We start from the raw sequence: 16822 nt of genomic DNA, 5'->3' as shown, positions 1-16822 counted from the left end.
GAGTATTGTAGGGTACACTTCCTTCTCTAGTAATTTCCTTTGCCTGCCAATGTGTGCTACAACTGTAGAGCATTCGGTGGTCGCTCACATTTCCAGAGCATCAAAACCGTGTAATAGACAGGCACGGTCTCTCTCTCTATCTCTCTCTCTATCACTCTCTTTTTGCATTTCTCCCAACAACAACCAAATTGGCAAAAGAGTAAAAATAGCAAAAACAGCAGACGGCAGACGGCAGCGATAAGAGACAGCAGCAGCAGCAGCAGCATTCGGCGACTATCTGGCTGCGTCCGAGGCAGAGCTGCCTCAGTCGTTCAGTTGGAAGCAACGTGCCGTCGGATTGGGAATCGGAGAATCGCAGAATCGGAGAATCGCGCAGAACAGAAATCAAAGTGCATGGGAAATACGTGCGTGATTGCAAAAACTGTCGCCGGCTGCAACTGTGAAGTGCAAAGAGAGGCAGCGAGTGAAGAGTGTATGCAAATGTGAGTGCCAGGTGCGTGATTAGATTGGAGGCGGGCGATAAGCCCGTTAAGGCGGCGCCTGTGCCGCTGTCTTTGTTTGAATTGTCTTGTGCGAAGGCGAAGCAGAAGAAGGAGCAGGATGGATGTGGAGGGAGCTGGGAGAGGGAGAGGTGGAGGTGGAGCAGACTTGGCTACCACTTGAGACGCCAACTTTTTGCGTCTGTTTGCTTGGCCATATGTATCGTGTACACAAATATGTACATATGTATAACGATGTGCGATTGTTCGGTTATGGTTAGACTTTCTTGAACATTTCTTTTTGCAAATTTATTGCGCTTTATAAACATTTCGTTTCGACTAATTGGACACGTTTGCCGCACTCTCTGGTGGCAGCGGCCACCACCCGCAGAAATAAACAAACAAACTTCAAGTCCACTGCGAATTACACAATGCGGGAGAGGCACAAACAAAAAACAGCTGATTTACACCGCCCTCCCTCCCCGTGTGCCCTCCCGCAATGTTTCACACCCCTGGTTCTACACTTGTTGAAGCGTTTCGGCGAAGAGAGCGGCCTCTCTCGGGCTTTCGTTTCGGACGAGCAATGTCAAGCAAGTTGTGTTTGGCGAGAGGTAAGGCAGTCGAACCTCGCAGCGACTGCCGGCAGTGGGAATCTGGCAATGCCTTACCTCACTCACACCTTGGCACACACCTTGGCAGAGACCACCGGCATTGAGAGAGAGAGCGATTGAGAGAGAGCGTAAGAGAGGGCAAGTGCAGCATCAGCTGGGGCTGTGTGTGTCCGTCCATTGCCCTCGTTGGCCATCCCATTGCGACGTCTATTTACTTCCATTCCGTTCCGATTGTGATTCGATTTGATTTAAATAAAACATCGCGCTCCCTGTCTTTGTTTGCGGATTAATTCCGATTTGTTTTGCTTCCCATGTCGCGACTTGTTGGTTGGAATCCTCCTTTGTTTGCTCTTATCGATGCCCACGAGTACGGGGTATTTTTACTGCATATATGAGCTATTTGCGTCCGTCCGACCGCCAACGAACTACGGCTAACGGCAGGGCAATGTCATGGCACAGTGGAACACGTTCCCATATATACCCTCTAGTCTGGCCACTTTTCCCAGCCCTCGTCCCACTGTACTCGCACACGCATGCACAAAAAAAAAATAGTATTTATTATTTAATTAAATTCGTGATTTGCTGCGCTCTTTGTTGCTATTGTTGCTATTGCCGCTTTTATTATTTTGCTTCATTTAGTGGCGGAGAGTGAGAGCGGGGAGTGCCCCATCAAATCGCATCATTTGTCGCTGAGCATCTGATGCGACCGCTTGGTTCCGACTGCGCTTGAAGCTTGGAGTTCGTATAATACAAAGTCTCGGTGCCGGATCGGTCTGTCGGTCTCTGGGGTGAAGTGTCGCGTCGTGACGAGTCTCGATTTCAATTAAAGACTGCTGCTGGCAGCTATAACATCTTATTAAGTCTCGACTACTGGCCCATTCAGAAGATTATCCATAGACAAGCCAGCGAAAAAAAAAGACTGCTACCTCGGACTGACCCAGAAACTCCGGGGAAACTGGGTCAAAGTGCGGTACGAAACGGAATGAACTTGGAACGAGGAGAGCAAATAGTGCCAAAAAAAAAAAGCTGCGCCATCGTAAGTGAGATTCTCAGGGGAATCTCAGGTGTTGCGGAGACACTTCCGTGGGTGGAATACATGACGTTGGTCCGCCCATCATGAAAGGCATCTGCGGGGAGCAGCTCAACAACTGCATGCTGCTGGGCGACTGCGAAAACGGTGGAGATGGAGCCGCAGCAGCTGGAGTAGAAGATGGAGTTGCTGTTGGAGGAGGCGGAGGCGGAGGAGGAGGAGGAGGATTGGCCGCCTCAGCGCGCCGCGTCCGCTTACGGCAGGTGCAGAGCATGGCCGTGCCCACGACCAGCGCCTACGACACCCTGGAGCGGCCCTACCGCCACGACAAGGCACGCGGACGCTGGGCCAAGTCGGCGGACTTTTACTTCGCCAGCTGCACCCATGCCTTCACCCCGCTGATGTTCTCGGAACTCCCCACCTTCGGCCTCGTACACGGCGGATGGGGTAAGTGCCAACGGTCCCATTCCCGTTCTCATTATAATTTCTTATCAACAGATTTCAATTAACCAAAGCAAAGGTTATCGGGGGGACTGCGTTAATCGCTGGGGATTCTGTGCGTTTTTATTATATTATGCATAATATTAATTTGGCGAGCGATAAGCTGGAAGATTTGAAGACGACAGCAGGCAGGGTTGTCATCGAGCCAGAGAAACCACAACAATAGAAAGAGAGTAGTAGTTTCGTCAGAAACCACAACAATAGAAAGAGAGAACGACTCATCATAAACGGGGGTATAATCATCTGCCAACTGGTTACGAACAGATATAATCGGTGGCGATTGTGGGGTCATTAGTTAATGACATAATTACACTCGTTCTATACACGATTCTAGATAAGGCGAATAATGACGGAGTGCTGTGGCAGATAAATCTCTCGAGGGAGAGCATATTAATAGCACTTTTATGCGACCGCAGATCAAGGGTCTAGAGAAACTAGTATTACTAAGTGAGTGGTATCGAAATGAATCATTATCAAGCATTATGTTTATTGAAATTTCACTCTACAGAATTGACTCCACCAATCCCTTTATCCAATTCCTCTTCTTTTCGATCTCTTTACAGTATTAATTATTATCGCCTATCTTATGGGTATTTTCTTCTACTCCCTGCCCATATTTTTGATCCAAGCATTTCTGGGACAGTTTTCCACTTCCGGATCGATTTCAGCATTTCGTGTGGCGCCCATTTTCAAAGGTACTCAAAAACCGCTTGCAAAACACTCACTTGTTCGGTTAGTAATGGGGCATACTTTCAGGCATCGGATATTCCATACTGCTCATAAATCTGGGTACACTCTCGTACTACAGCATTGGGGCAGTGGTGCCGCTCATCTACGCGGTCAACGCCTTGCACGCGGTGATTCCTTGGACGCACTGCAACAATACGTGGAACAGCGACGACTGCTCCACCCATGACAACTACGATCCCGATGTGAGTGGAGCAAAAGGGAAATCTTACTCTATTGTGCTTATTTTATGTCTGCTTTCTTTACAGAGTCTCGCTGTCGACCCACATTCCACTGTGGAGTTCTTTCGGTGGGTAGTAGAACCTTTCAATTACGAGTTTAAGATTGATATCTTTCGATGATTCCAGGTCTATGATTGCCTCCACAGGCGAAGGCTCTACCGCAATGACCATCTCCTTGTCCATGCTCGTGGCTGTGGGGGCCATCTGGCTGCTGGTTCTGGCCCTCCTGCTTAAGCCTGTTGCCTTTGTGAGTGTCCTTCTTGTCGAACAGCATCTTTAATCCTTTGTGGTGATATCCCTCTAGATTGGCAAGACCCTGCGTTGTGCCTGTGTCCTGATGTTTGCCTTCTTTGTGGCCGTGTTCTTCTATTTGGCCATTCACGAGGGAGTGGACCTGGGAACCTTTCACAGCTACCTGCTGCCTCCGTTCTACAACGTGCAGGATCTTTTGGGAGTCGGAAGCCGTGCCTTCGTAATGGCCGGCCTGGCCCTCGGCCCCGGCTGTGGCAGCATCATCAATCTGGCCAGCTACAACAGCTTTCGCAGCGACGCCGAGCGGATGAGCGTCTGGGTGTGCCTGACCCATGCCACCATTGGCCTCATGGCAGTGCTCTGCTGCAATGTGGCCCACGATCATTTCGAAGGTGACAGTCCCCCTGCATGCCTAAGTTTCTGTGACTATATTCCTATATTCCTTCCTTGCAGATCACGTGGGCATGCTGCCGTTTCATGTGGATGAGAAGCATGATTTGCAGTACTTGTATCTCAGCTTTTCGTATCTTTTTGGCCGCTTTAGTACTGTGCCCAATCTCTGGGCTTTCCTGTTTTTTGTCGTCATCTTTCTGGCCGAGCTATCAGCATTGGCGAGTCTCTATTTCCAGCTATTTTCAGGGCCTATTCTTAATGGTTTCGTTTCTATTGCAGGTGATCCAGCTGCTGTCTGTGGTGACATCCCTGTTCGATGAATTTGAGTGTTTGAGGTCTAGAAAGATGCCTATTATCTGTACGCTGATCTTCTGCCTTGCGGCCACATCCGTGTACTTTTGTACGCAGGTGAGTGAGGGATTTCCTATAAAAGATATCACATTTATAGCTTTTTTATTGCTCTTTCAGTTGGGCTTCAGTCAGTTGAATCTGCTGCCACGAATGGCCCTGTTCTCTAATGTCCTCATTTCGGGTGTTCTCGTGCTGATGGCCACTGTGGTCTATGGCCGAGTGCGCTTCCAGTGCGATCTGCAGTTCATGCTGGGCAAAACGATCTCAAGCTTCACCATATTCTTCATACGCTTTGGCACGCCAATCTTTCTCGGGCTCTGTCTGGTAGGCAATCGATGTTCCGTGTTCCGATTCCGAATATCCTAAGGTTCTTTCGTTCTTTCGTTTTAGGGTCAGCTCGTCTACTATTTGATAACCTTCAATGAAATCCATCAAGGTGTCATGTGGCTGAGCCAGGGACTGCTGTTCCTCCTGGCCATCGTTTATATGGTCTACAGGGTGACCAAAACGAACGGCAGCTTTCGGCAGCGGCTGCAACAGTGCCTGGCGCCACATGACTGGCATCCGGTGGATGCGGACAACCGACGCTTTTACGAGGAGATCATGGGCATCTCCGAGATGCTGGTGATCGATGCCAATGCCAACAACACATAGTGCCTGTATCTTAGAATACTCTTAGAATCGAATCAAAACAGCGCCTCCTCCCAAAGGGATCGCATTCGTACTTACTTAAGTCGCAGCCCCCATGACACGCGAAGGACCTCTCTGCCGCAGGTCGCGGCGCGAACTGAAACTCACTTTTATTATACACCCATACACGACATCCCTCGGAATCAAAACACGGATCAAGGGCAATTGCTGATGGCTGATTTTTGATGGAGCTGTACTGATATTTTCCAAATGCTAGCTATAGTCAACAATAAACTGGTGATATTTAGTAGTTGCCTACAAAAAACCGAAACTAAAAACTAAACTTTGCCAAAAACAAACGGAAGTTCGTGGAAACTTTGGCCAAAAATAATGTTTTAACAATAAAATTTGAACACACAAATGCATTAATCTACGGACAGTTGTAGCTTAGAAAGGGAATGAAAGTGGAGAAAGTGTTTTTCCGGACTGTGTTCTATATGTTGGAACGGCATAGGAAAAACGTGTACTATAAGTCGAATACCCTAGGAAATTCAATCTTGAGCAATTCTTACTGTTTGGCTTTCTTTTTAATTTCATTAAAGCATCGAAGAAAGCTCAACGCTCATCACAGCCGTGAGACATCTTATGACGATGCTCTCCAGCCCCAACCTCAAGAGAGAAAAATGAGAGATGCCCTCGGATTTCATGCTGTGTTTGTGGCTTCGTGTTGATTATTCTTCGAGAGGGGTTTTCAGATGATTCAGTTCCAGAAATACAGTATTATGTTCTTTATTGAAAACAACAGATTAACATATGTACATATGTACAAATATCAGCGGTCAGTTTATTCTGAAAATTGTTTCTAGATGATACTTGTAAATGGGGTCACGCTATCGACTGGAATCCTGTGGATATGAAAAATGGAGAAAGTGTGGGGAAGCTGTGGGGAACAACGAGAAGGAAGCTGACTGCATCTGTTCGATTCAAATATTTCTGGTAATTTAGGTCCCTCCCCACCCATTTTTGTAAAAATCCATTTCAGAACACAACCGCTTTGTAGATATGTAGCACTTGTTGATACAGATTCGCCTACGCAGCGGCCCCAGCCGAGTCTTATATAACTGCGCCTACTGCTCTGTCGCGTCTCCCTTTACACGTTTACTTCCTCACTTCTACTGTTTGCTCTCCTTCTTCGTGTCTCTTTTTGCATGCTGTGTGTGGTACACAAAAAACAGAAAAAACAAACCATACTCGGGTAACGAAACATTGATACCCTTGCAGTCTCGTTTCCATGGTAGCTATACGATAAAGAGTCATAGATATAGTCATATTAACTATCCAATGGCTACTAATGAAGAATATATGTATATAAGAGATTTATGAATTTAAAGATGCTTGTCAAACATTCCGCTATAACCCGAACACACACCCTCCAAGGGTACGCATCGAATAAGACAAGCCAAAAAGAAACAGAATATGCATACATATGTATGTATGTACATACTTACACACTCACACCGCACACATGATCGCAGACTGGAGGCCGCATAGCTTCACGAGATATTATTTTTTTATTTACACCGACGCGACCGATGCCGAAAATATTAGTACCCGATTATTTTCCGTTGTTACTGCAGAGATTTGTCATTTCTTTCTTTCTTTCTTTTCAAATAGACACTCATTTACACACAAACACACGTACACAACATAACGGTGTACTCGGTGTACTCGGTGTAGAGGCATCGCAAGAAACGCGCCAAAATGCAAAGAGAGCGGCATATCAAGAAAAAATGCACTAAAACACGAGAAAAAAACACACACACACAAAATAACTATGGCAAACTCTGCACAGCACTTTCACAAACAAAATAAACACTAAATTACAGTTTAACAACGATTTTAAACGAAATAAACACGGGCAGAGAGCGGGGAACCGAGCAACTGATCAAAGCCGTGATTTGGGCACACTGCGATTGCAGACCTATCGACCTATCGAAAATAAAAAGAGGTGGCTGAAGACTGCGGGGGCATTTAAGCTAGCCATAAAATTATTATCATAGATTTTAAAGGCATCCCTAATCAGCAGACGTATTAATTTAAGATATTGAAGTAAAAAAGATATCACAGATGAAAATTGGCCACACTGCAACGACCTATCGAGTGCCATTTTATCCACTACACAACACTGCCAGAAGCTTCTCAAATTTTCGTTTGAACCGCAACAATGCGTAGAAATAAGAAAAACAAGAAAAATGTGGAAACCAAAGCCAACGGCGCCATCAAGAAGGCTCCGCAACCTGGCTTGGGGGATTTCCATCACCATGTGGATAACAATGATAAAGTGCATGCAGAACTACAGCTGAAAAGCCCATGCCAAGCATTAGAGCGGGAACTTGGCGTAATGGGCGAGAGCAGGACAGCAAGCAGTTCAAGGGGATGCGGCGCCAACGACAAAGAGCAGAAAATCTCCAGCGGGATGCCAAGGGCTACCCAAGTGCGACCAAAACCCTTGGGACAGTTATCGACACCTGAAATTAATGGCCGCAACATCTCTAACAAAGTACCCGAGTCGGTTGAAGCCGGTTCGGTACGGAAAATGTACGGAAACCGGAACAGAAAGAAACCAAAAGACCCATGTGATGTTTCCCTGCGAGCAACGCCTGAAATGAATTGTCACGACGTCCCATACGTCCACAATATCTATAGCGAAATATCCGAGCTGTACCCGAAACCTTCGGGACAGAGTGTCCGCTTCGTACCCCAAAGACGCGGCGGCGGGTCCACTGGCGAAACGAGACGCGAAGAAGAGGACAACTTTAACGGAATAGACCAAAAGCCACTAAATACCTGGGAAAAAGCACTAGCTGCAATGTATGGGCATGGAAACTCCGACAACCACATCTACCGCGGAGTATCCGAGCTGTTTCCGGAACCTTCGACCCAGAGCCAGAGTAGCCCATTCGTACCCCTGAGAGTGGCCAACAACTACAAACAGATCAGCCGCGTGGAAGGGGAACCCTCCAAGGCTCGGATACCCTGTGTACAGGCACGCAAAGAGCCGCAAATCAAAATTATGAAGAGGCCGGAGCCAGACAAAGTTGCGTTCACAATTAATAATGAGCCTATCCGGGGACTGCCTCGCGGTAAGGTCAGAGTGCAATCCTGCCACCCGAAACCACCGCCAGCGCGTTGCGTGCCGAAGGAACTGGAACAGGTGGATCGCATGACATCGGCAGATTTCCGGCACGACTACAACGCCCACATGCTGAACATGCGCACGCAGCTCAAAAACCAGGACCACATGCACTACTTTGCGATGGTCATTAGAGAGAATGCGCATCTGTTCAAGGGGCGCGTCATCCTCGTCCTGTCCTGCGGCGTGGGCACCTTGGCCCTGATGGCCGCCCGAATTGGGGGGGCGAAGCGTGTGTACGCCGTGGACCACTCGATGGTGACTAACTACGCGGAGCTGGTGGTGAAGCAGAATCACTTCGAGCACACCGTGAAGGTGCTGCACGGGCGCATGGCCGATCTGAAGCTGCCCGAGAAAGTGGACGGAATTGTGTGCAACTGGATGGGGCACTCGCTGCTGTGGAACTCTGAGATCCTGGAGGTCCTCGAGGCACGGGATCGCTGGCTGAAGAAGAATGGCTTCATACTGCCCGATCTGGGGGCTCTCTATCTGGTGGGAGCCGCGGAGCCAGAGCTGAAGGGCCTTTGCGACTGGTGGCGGAGCGTCCACTACTTCAAAATGAACGCCATGCGTCGGTGTGCCATCTCCGAGCCTCGTTACGCGAAGACCCACGCCGACTGTGTCCTCACCCTTGCCCATCGCGTGCTGGCGCTCAATCTGAAGAGGGCCACCCCGGAGGATCTGCAGATAGATCGCGATATACGGCTGAAGGTCACCAAGGATGGGCACCTGGAGTGCTTCACTCTGTACTTCGATGTGGCGTTCAGCCAATGCCATCGCCAGCGCACCCTCAGCTGCAATCCCTGTCTCGCCAGCGGTTACAATTCGCTCTGGCTGCAGACGGTTCTCTTCGTCGAGAGGTCCTTTGTGCTCCGTGAGAACCTGCACTACGCAGGTCGCTTTATCTTCCGCCCCTTGGAGAGATTCGACACAAATCAGTTCGAGATTGTCATCAAGCTCTCTGAGAGCAGGCGCTTCGAGGGAGAAATGCCGGGGTTCTTTGGCAATCGTTTGGTCAGCAAGCGCTGGCTGATGATGGACCGCCACCAGACGGTGGCCGAGGTGGACAGCTGTCAGGACGAGGATAATTAAGTGTAATAGTCATATATTATATGCTTATGATCGCTTCCCTTCGTCCATCGATTGATTGTCTTCTCTATCTGCAGGTATCAATTTAGATGTAGAGTGCGCGCAAATGCGCTCCAGGCACGTGAGCTCTTGGCTGCTCAACACCAGCAGCAACCATCATTCCATCTCCATCATCACAATAATAAGCAAAAACATTACCACTATCAGCATCAGCAGCAACGCATGACAACTCGAAAGACGCAAAGCTCCAGCTTTGCACTTGCACCGGCACCGGCACCGGTTGTACAGCACTCAATAACAAGAATAAGAATAGTATTAGTAGTAATGTATGGCAACACGGGGAGCAGGAGCTCTTCCTCATTGCCTTCGAGTGGCTCCTCGCTGCAGAGCCACAGCAACGACCACCATCAACCGCGGACAGTATCGTCATCTGCAGATCAGGAGTAGCTACCAGGTAAGTCCTTCGGCAGTAAATGGAAAGCCCAACGTGTACTTCTATTTGACTTTTCGAAAACAGCAATCGGAGATGACCAGATCCAAACACCAAACACCCGCCGGCCAATAAGACTGAGGAATGTGCCCGAGCAAATCTCGGCGGTCTGTGATTCAAGGCCTCCGCCACGGGTGGCATCAGCAGCGACTCGTCAACGTACACAGCCTCCGCGTTATCCACCTCTAAGCCTAAGCCAAACGCCATAACCAAGCTCCTCTCACGCATCAGATCTGGAAAGTCTCCGCCGGCTTATTTTTAAAATACCGTATATATACGTACTGTTCGTAAGTACATTGTGCTCGTGTCGTAAATCGTGATCAGCGATAAGCGCTAATCCTAATCTTTAATCAGTCATGCGAAAAAGTTTTGTTTATAAATTTGAATAAATCTATTAAAAAGATTCCCGACACGGTGAAATCTATTTCGCTTTCGGGCATTTCTATCCTGATGCTCAACGAGATCACTTCGATTATCAGAACGAAAACTATTCTCTGAATAAAAAATTATTGAAAATTAGCTTTCAATTCAACTTGTCAACAAATGATTCAAAGTTTATTTATATTCTTGTTCTAAATACTATTCAGTGTTCAAATGCTTCAAAGAAATTTTATTCCTACTATAAGCAATTATTGATTGATGGTTATCTGAATCAGCATATCAGAAAGTGTGTAAACTGTAGAGTTTTTGTTGGATCTACAATCGGATTCGATGTCATTGCGGTTCCGTCCGTCCGCCCACTTTTCCCAAACACACAAATATCAGATCGGTTTCCATTCTACGCCATATGAAATTTTCCAAATGAACTTGGCGATGTGTGATGTCCCGCACAAGTGGCACAGTCGGGCCATAGACACAGATAAAAGAGCGTTGATAATGAAAAAATGCAAAAAAAAATGTATAGTCGAGGAGGTATATACCCTAACCAAAGAACTTTAGAGTAAGCTACCCCTTACATTCTTATATACGCTTCAGCTATCATATATGTCGTTCTTCCAGCTAATCTTTGGCCAGGTTCTCCCTTTAGGTACTCATAATATGGACACAGAATCACACTTTTGTTCTGTACTGCTCTGCTAATCAGCCTCCCAGCTTTCTCCCACCTCCTACAAAAGTAGGAATACCCCGCTTGAGGGTAGCCACATCTGTCGTCCACTGGGATGAGCTCGACGGCGGCTTGCAGTCCGATTTGGATTCAGTTTGCCGGCATCGGCTCTACTAATTAGTCCGTCAATTTAAAGTAAAAACGCGCACGGATCGTTCGCAGCAAAACCAAATAAACATACATATATTATAGGACCAGCTGTTTTCAAAAATCATCTGTAATTCTTTGGTCCAGACATTGGCAAACATTAAACCAAGGCTGCCATGGTTTATGAGACATCTTATGGCACGGGCCAGAAGCCCTTCAGCCCGGACCTCGATCGTGGAAAATGGGAAAAGCCCACCGATTTCCTATTCGCCTGCTTTGGACTCGCCCTGAAGCTGGACATCTTTGTGGCCTCGTATTGGTTCTTCTTCGATATGGGAAGTGAGTAATGGGAATATTGAACTGCACTTTTAGCTAGGAATAGAATCAGAGCACTACGTATTATACATATGGTAGATAGAAGCTCCTAATCTTTTTAGGGGCGTTCCATTACCTGACCTACAGAACTCGCATATAACTGAAATGATTCATCGGATCGGTTTTCGTTGCATATTGCAACTGAGAGTCGACAAGATCTTGAGTTGCCATGAGAGATCGATTGAAAGACAACAGACAAACTTTTCTCAAAATTAAATAATTTCTTTCCAGTTTGCGGCATACTTCCTTACTACATATACATGGTCATCTATTTGGTCCCGATTCTGGTGATACATTCCTTCATGGGGCAGTTTTCCAGCAGCGGCTTCATATCAGCATTTCGTGTGTCGCCGTTTTTCAAGGGTAAGCTACGGAAGAACTGCTTTTTCTTTGGAGGATCTTTAATCTTTACCCTATGTTTTTTTATGTTTTCAGGCATGGGGTATGTCAGCACCTTCTTAACCATCTCCATGCTCATCTACTATGGGATCTTTGCGGCTGTACCGCTTTTGTTCATCATCAACTCTGTTCATCCCACGCTGCCATGGAGTTGTGAGGGAATGAAGTCCTGGCACAATGAATCCAGTGACCAACTGACCGTGAGAATAGAGCTTCCAAAGTTTCAGCTAACTATAATTAACCATTTTCATTCTTTAGATATGCAATTTTTCAAAAACCGAGGAGGACTTACTCTATCTAAACGACAACGGAACAGTCGACTATTACACAAAGATACTCCATGTACCGTCGGTTCTCTATTTCCAGTGAGGCACTAAAAGTATTTCCATATTCCTCATTTATGTCTTATGCTCTTCTGTTTTTGTAGAAAACACTTTGACACCCTTGATGAGTCTAGGTTTCCCGATCTGAGTCGGGAGTACGAGCTATCCTGGCACTTTGTGGGCTTCTTTATCCTGGTCTGGGCCATCATTGGCTTCATCTTTTACAAGTTCTCGGAGACTGCAAAGTTTGGAAAGTTGCTGCGGTTCATGGTCTTGATTACACTGGGTCTTTTGGGAGTCTGCTTTGTGCGGTTCCTCTTCCTACCCGGATCCATCAATGGACTTTTGAATTACTTGACGCCGCGCCGCGAGGACTTGATAATGGGAAGCGGCTCCACCTTTATTATGGTGCTGCAGGCCTTCGGCGCTGGCTGGGGAAGTGTGATGGCGCTCTCCAGCTTCAACGGCTTCAAAACGAACATAATGTCCTACAGTTGGATTATTTCCTTTGGCCAGATCTTCATTTATATATTTTTCGGATTGGTCACCTTTATGCTCGAACATTACTACGAAGGTGGGTAAAGTGTTGAATTGAATTGGGACTGTTTAAGATGCAAAAACCCTTCTTATGGTCCAGAAATGAAAACCGAAAACTTTGACACACATGTCATAAACCATTGGCTGTTGTTCCTGTCGAGTGCCAGTGCTTTGGCCTCCATGGAGTGGCCCAACATGTGGACCGTGATATACTACTCGATGCTACTGCTGGCTGCCCTCATTGTGATGGTAGGTGGAAACCCCTTCTGAGAGTTCTCATTCTCATTCTCATTTGCAGATCACTCAAATATTCACGGTACTGACGAGTGTGTTTGACGAGTTCGAGGGGCTACGAAAGTACAAACAGGAAGTGACCTTTGGCCTGATTGGTGGCCTGGCCCTCTGCTCCTTCTTTTTTTGCACAAATGTAAGTAGAGTTCTGTATGATTCGTATTCTCAATTTCTGTAAATGTTTCCCCGCAGCATGGCATCGTGTACTTCTCTGCTTTGGCTCTGGATGCCATCTGGTCGCATAGCATTCTTCATTTGCTGCTGCTGCTGGTGGTTCTGTGGATCTATGGACGGGAACGCTTTCAGCGGGACATTGAGTTCATGTTGGGCCAGCCTTTTGCCTCATGGAAGATTTTCATTCTCCGCTTCATAGCTCCCCTTATACTGATAGTGTCGCTGGTTTGTTTTTCATTTTTGACTGGCAATACTTGTCCTTATACTGTCTTTACCCTCTGTATTTCGTAGTTGATGGGCATAGCCGTGGCCTTAATGGAGCACTCTTATTCCTCGATGATTGTTTTGGTGATCAGTGTGTTTCTGGTGGTGATACCATTGCTGGTGATACCCGGCTATGGGCTGTACAACATGTACCAGAGCACAGGCAGCTGTTGGGAGCGGTTCAGGCGAACATGCCGCCCCACCGATTGGTATCCTGTGGAGATGGAGCATCGACAGCAGTACGAGGAGGCTGTGGGCAACACCGATGTGACCCATCAACTGTTCGAGGTCACCGACGAGGTCAACTAATGCGTGCTGTAAATACAAATCAGTCTTTATTGACAATCACTTAGTTTTGTATTGTAAAAGTTAAAGATGTTTGGCATTAGGATTGGGGATTATTTCATCCCCTCCGCGTCTGTGTCAGACATGAAGGCCGGCATTCTGCGCTGACGACGGAAGGCCTCGTACTTTTCGCGATCTTCCGGATCGGCAGGGGTCCAGTCCAGGGGCTTCAATCGCTTCTTGAGGCTGTCGCACATAGTCTCCCGCTTGCGGATCATGATGTACAGGACGTACAGCGGTATCCACATGACGGACGACACGAAACTTGCCCATCCAATAATGATGGCCCATTGGGGGAAGACTTTACCATGGTAACTGATGGTCCGTATGAAGATGATGCTCATGAAAAAAATGAACTGCAAGGAGCTCAGAAAAAGGTTGAAAAAGATATCCGAAAGATCTCTGGATTCTACTTACGACTAGAACTATAGGAGTGACCCACTTCCAGAGGATCTTCCAAATGATGGAGGGGCGCTTTCCCATCATGAACTCCACATCCAGCATGAAGTTGTCTATGCCGTAGATGAAGGACACCATGATGATCTCCACGAGACAGATGGCTATCACGGATATGGCCGAGGAGTACCAGTCGAACAGTTGCAGGATATACATGCCGCCCTGGGAAAAAATTGGGGGACCTTTAGGATCCATGCGAATGATGTCCGACGTCTACTTACATGCGTGGTCATTATAATCGCGCAAAGGAAGAAAACAGTGCAGCACACAAGCGTGAGCTTCCACTTGTGATTCCTGAACCACCTTATTTCATCCAGAATTGAGGAGGTGATGGCTTCCAGTTGTACAAACTGCGGGTGGAATGAAGGAGCTAGTATCAGAAAATACCCAATAGCATGTGGAGGCACAGAGGATAACGATAACCTACCACACTGTCGATACCCAGGAGGAAGAGCATGAAGAAGAACATGATGGCCCACAGCTGTGGCACCGGAAGCTTTGCTATGGCCTCTGGATAGGTGACAAACGCCAGTCCAGGACCAGAGGTGGCCACCGTAGCCACGGGAATGCCTGACTTCTCTGACAAGAAACCCAAAACGGAGAACACCACAAAACCGGCAAAGATGCTGGTGAACACATTGACGGTGACAATCAGAATGGAGTCGAACTTCGCGTCGTTCCGGAAATCGCTGAAGCTGGCCATGTTGACGATGCCACCCCATCCGGGGCCGAGGCCGAAGAACATTTGTATGGCCGCATCAGCCCAGACTTTTAGATCAAGGAGGCGGTCCCATTCGGGGTACATGTAGAACTTGATGCCAGTCCAGGCCCCTGGCAGGGTGATGCCCCGTACGAACAGAATGAAAAGCAGTACATAGGGAAAGGGTGCCGTAAAGTAGACAACCTTGCCCACCTACACCAGAAAACACTTTAGCCGTGAGCAACACTTGGTGAGCCTTTCGGTGTACGATTCTTACCGATTGAATCCCTCGAGACACGCATAAATAGATGATAATCCATGATAGAAAGAGGCTAAGGGTCTGCTCCCACACAATGCCGCCAAGATCGTCGATGCCACTTGAAAGTTGAAGCACTTCGCGACTGAAAATACAGAAATGTGACAGTTTGATACAGAACAAAACTTGAACAAAGAACTTACTGAAAGAACTCGTCCGCTGATGTCACAAAGTCCGACGAATTTTGTTTTTTCAGCTATAATATTGATTGTCAGAGCTGGGGGATAGAAGAAACAATAGGGCCGTACTCACATCATCTATGTTAACACAGTTGTCAGTGTTCCACGAATGGTCGCAGTCCACCCAAGGAACTGTCTTGTAGAAACAGTAGGATATCATGCGAATGGGATATGATAGGATAACCGAGTAGTAGCACACACAGTACATGTTGACGATGACCTGGGCTATCCCTGTGCCCTTCAGTATCGGCGTCAAGCGGAACATTCCCGTGCAGCCCGTGCCCGAGAACTGGCCGATGAGTACCTCCAAATAGAACAGCGGTATACCAGCCAGAAGAACCATTAAACAGTACGGCACAAGGAAGGCACCTGGAAAAAGAAGAAAATGAAGCCATAAAAAAGATATCCTTCGAGCCGGATTTGAACCAGCGACCTATGGATTTCAACATATCGCGAATCATTAACTGGTGGTGCAAGAGTAGGCGCTGTCTGGGTGCCGTGGTATTGTTAGGCCCAGAGTCCTGCCGCTGCTCGTCGCACATCACCAAGCCTCGGAAACTCTACAGTCCACCGCTCTACCAACTGAGCTATCGAAGGCGTCCCCCACAGACCGGCAAAGAGGCCATCATAAGCGACGAAGCTTTTGTCCAGCTTTCACTCAAAAGCTAAATGAAATGGGGCTAAAAATAGCCCCAGCCCCAGCCAGAGCCCCAGCCCTGACCCCACTGCACTGCACTCCCACTTGGACAGCGCTATTTTCTGCTAGTGAAATGAGCTTCAAAGAGAGAACGTGGCGACTAGGGCGTAGACTGGGGCACTGAGTGGGGTGGGCGAGTGATGAGACTTACCGCCGCCGCTGCGGTAACAGAGATATGGAAAGCGCCAAACATTGCCAATGCCGATGGCATAGCCGATGAGCGAGAGTATGAACTCGGTTTTGGACTTCCACTTGCCGCGATTCGTGTCGCGTTCGATGCGCTTTGACTTCTTCGGTGGTGGCGGGGTGGTATTCGCCATTCAGTGTTAAATTTTCTGTTTGTTTATGTTTATGTTGAATTGATCATTCTGATTTTGAAGTAAACCACTCGGATATGTGAGAGATTTATACTTGAGAACAGGCCCAACATGAATTTGTTTCTCTGCTTAATTTGTTTAATTTTGTTTGTTATGCTCATAACTTTATTTATCTGATTGTCAGATCGTGTCTGATATAAAGTTATCTGTAAATGAGATACGAAAAATTAAAAAATAAAATAAAAAGCAGCTAAGCAAAAGGAGACTCTG

General features: G+C 47.3%; 5 protein-coding genes and 1 long non-coding RNA gene across 8 annotated transcripts in view; 3 read left to right on the top strand and 3 right to left on the bottom strand.

Annotated features, from left to right (window-relative positions):
- The window catches only part of LOC4817005 (intersectin-2), a 36236-nt gene extending 29336 nt beyond the window's left edge, over window positions 1-6900 (bottom strand). Inside the window, exon 1 of the mRNA XM_015180354.2 lies at window positions 6724-6900. Within this exon, the coding sequence (XP_015035840.2) occupies window positions 6724-6764 (41 nt within the window). The 5' untranslated portion in view covers window positions 6765-6900. The remainder of the gene's footprint in view (window positions 1-6723) is intronic.
- LOC4816861 (sodium- and chloride-dependent glycine transporter 1-like) lies at window positions 287-5443 on the top strand. 3 transcript variants are annotated; one of them, XM_015180359.2, is made up of 11 exons: window positions 287-482; window positions 1974-2567; window positions 3185-3316; window positions 3378-3553; window positions 3617-3657; window positions 3716-3836; window positions 3894-4233; window positions 4295-4452; window positions 4514-4642; window positions 4703-4909; window positions 4976-5443. In XM_015180359.2, the coding sequence occupies exons 2-11, from the start codon at window positions 2207-2209 to the stop codon at window positions 5237-5239; spliced, it is 1929 nt and encodes a 642-aa protein (XP_015035845.2). In that variant the 5' UTR covers window positions 287-482; window positions 1974-2206; the 3' UTR covers window positions 5240-5443. The 3 variants fall into 3 exon arrangements, with proteins under 3 accessions (XP_015035845.2, XP_015035843.2, XP_015035842.2); XM_015180357.2 differs by having other exon boundaries at window positions 1730-2567; XM_015180356.2 differs by having other exon boundaries at window positions 287-493; window positions 1730-2567.
- Window positions 6901-7371: 471 nt separating the features above from the next.
- On the top strand, window positions 7372-10403 carry LOC6902828 (protein arginine N-methyltransferase 3). The gene is made up of 3 exons (XM_002132528.3): window positions 7372-9502; window positions 9575-9951; window positions 10015-10403. The coding sequence occupies exon 1, from the start codon at window positions 7440-7442 to the stop codon at window positions 9498-9500; it is 2061 nt and encodes a 686-aa protein (XP_002132564.2). The 5' UTR covers window positions 7372-7439; the 3' UTR covers window positions 9501-9502; window positions 9575-9951; window positions 10015-10403.
- Window positions 10404-11291: 888 nt separating this feature from the next.
- On the bottom strand, window positions 11292-11792 carry LOC117184258 (uncharacterized). Its single transcript, XR_004469573.1, has 2 exons — window positions 11631-11792; window positions 11292-11551 (listed from the first exon to the last, which is right to left on the bottom strand). It is a non-coding gene; the product is annotated as an uncharacterized lncRNA (long non-coding RNA).
- On the top strand, window positions 11356-13851 carry LOC6902826 (sodium- and chloride-dependent neutral and basic amino acid transporter B(0+)-like). Its single transcript, XM_002132526.3, has 9 exons — window positions 11356-11518; window positions 11786-11917; window positions 11990-12153; window positions 12212-12318; window positions 12381-12850; window positions 12914-13062; window positions 13112-13240; window positions 13297-13503; window positions 13570-13851. The coding sequence occupies exons 1-9, from the start codon at window positions 11356-11358 to the stop codon at window positions 13849-13851; spliced, it is 1803 nt and encodes a 600-aa protein (XP_002132562.2).
- On the bottom strand, window positions 13852-16678 carry Ntl (Neurotransmitter transporter-like). The gene is made up of 8 exons (XM_001356427.4): window positions 16387-16678; window positions 15612-15907; window positions 15503-15555; window positions 15321-15444; window positions 14771-15256; window positions 14565-14693; window positions 14305-14505; window positions 13852-14243 (listed from the first exon to the last, which is right to left on the bottom strand). The coding sequence occupies exons 1-8, from the start codon at window positions 16553-16555 to the stop codon at window positions 13941-13943; spliced, it is 1761 nt and encodes a 586-aa protein (XP_001356463.1). The 5' UTR covers window positions 16556-16678; the 3' UTR covers window positions 13852-13940.
- Between the last annotated feature and the right edge of the window lie 144 nt (window positions 16679-16822).

The sequence above is a fragment of the Drosophila pseudoobscura genome, chromosome 4 (assembly GCF_009870125.1).
Source record: "Drosophila pseudoobscura strain MV-25-SWS-2005 chromosome 4, UCI_Dpse_MV25, whole genome shotgun sequence".
Taxonomy (NCBI): domain Eukaryota; kingdom Metazoa; phylum Arthropoda; class Insecta; order Diptera; family Drosophilidae; genus Drosophila; species Drosophila pseudoobscura.
The sequence above is the reverse complement of the archived record's forward strand: the minus strand, read 5'-3'. Positions and strand labels throughout refer to the sequence as shown.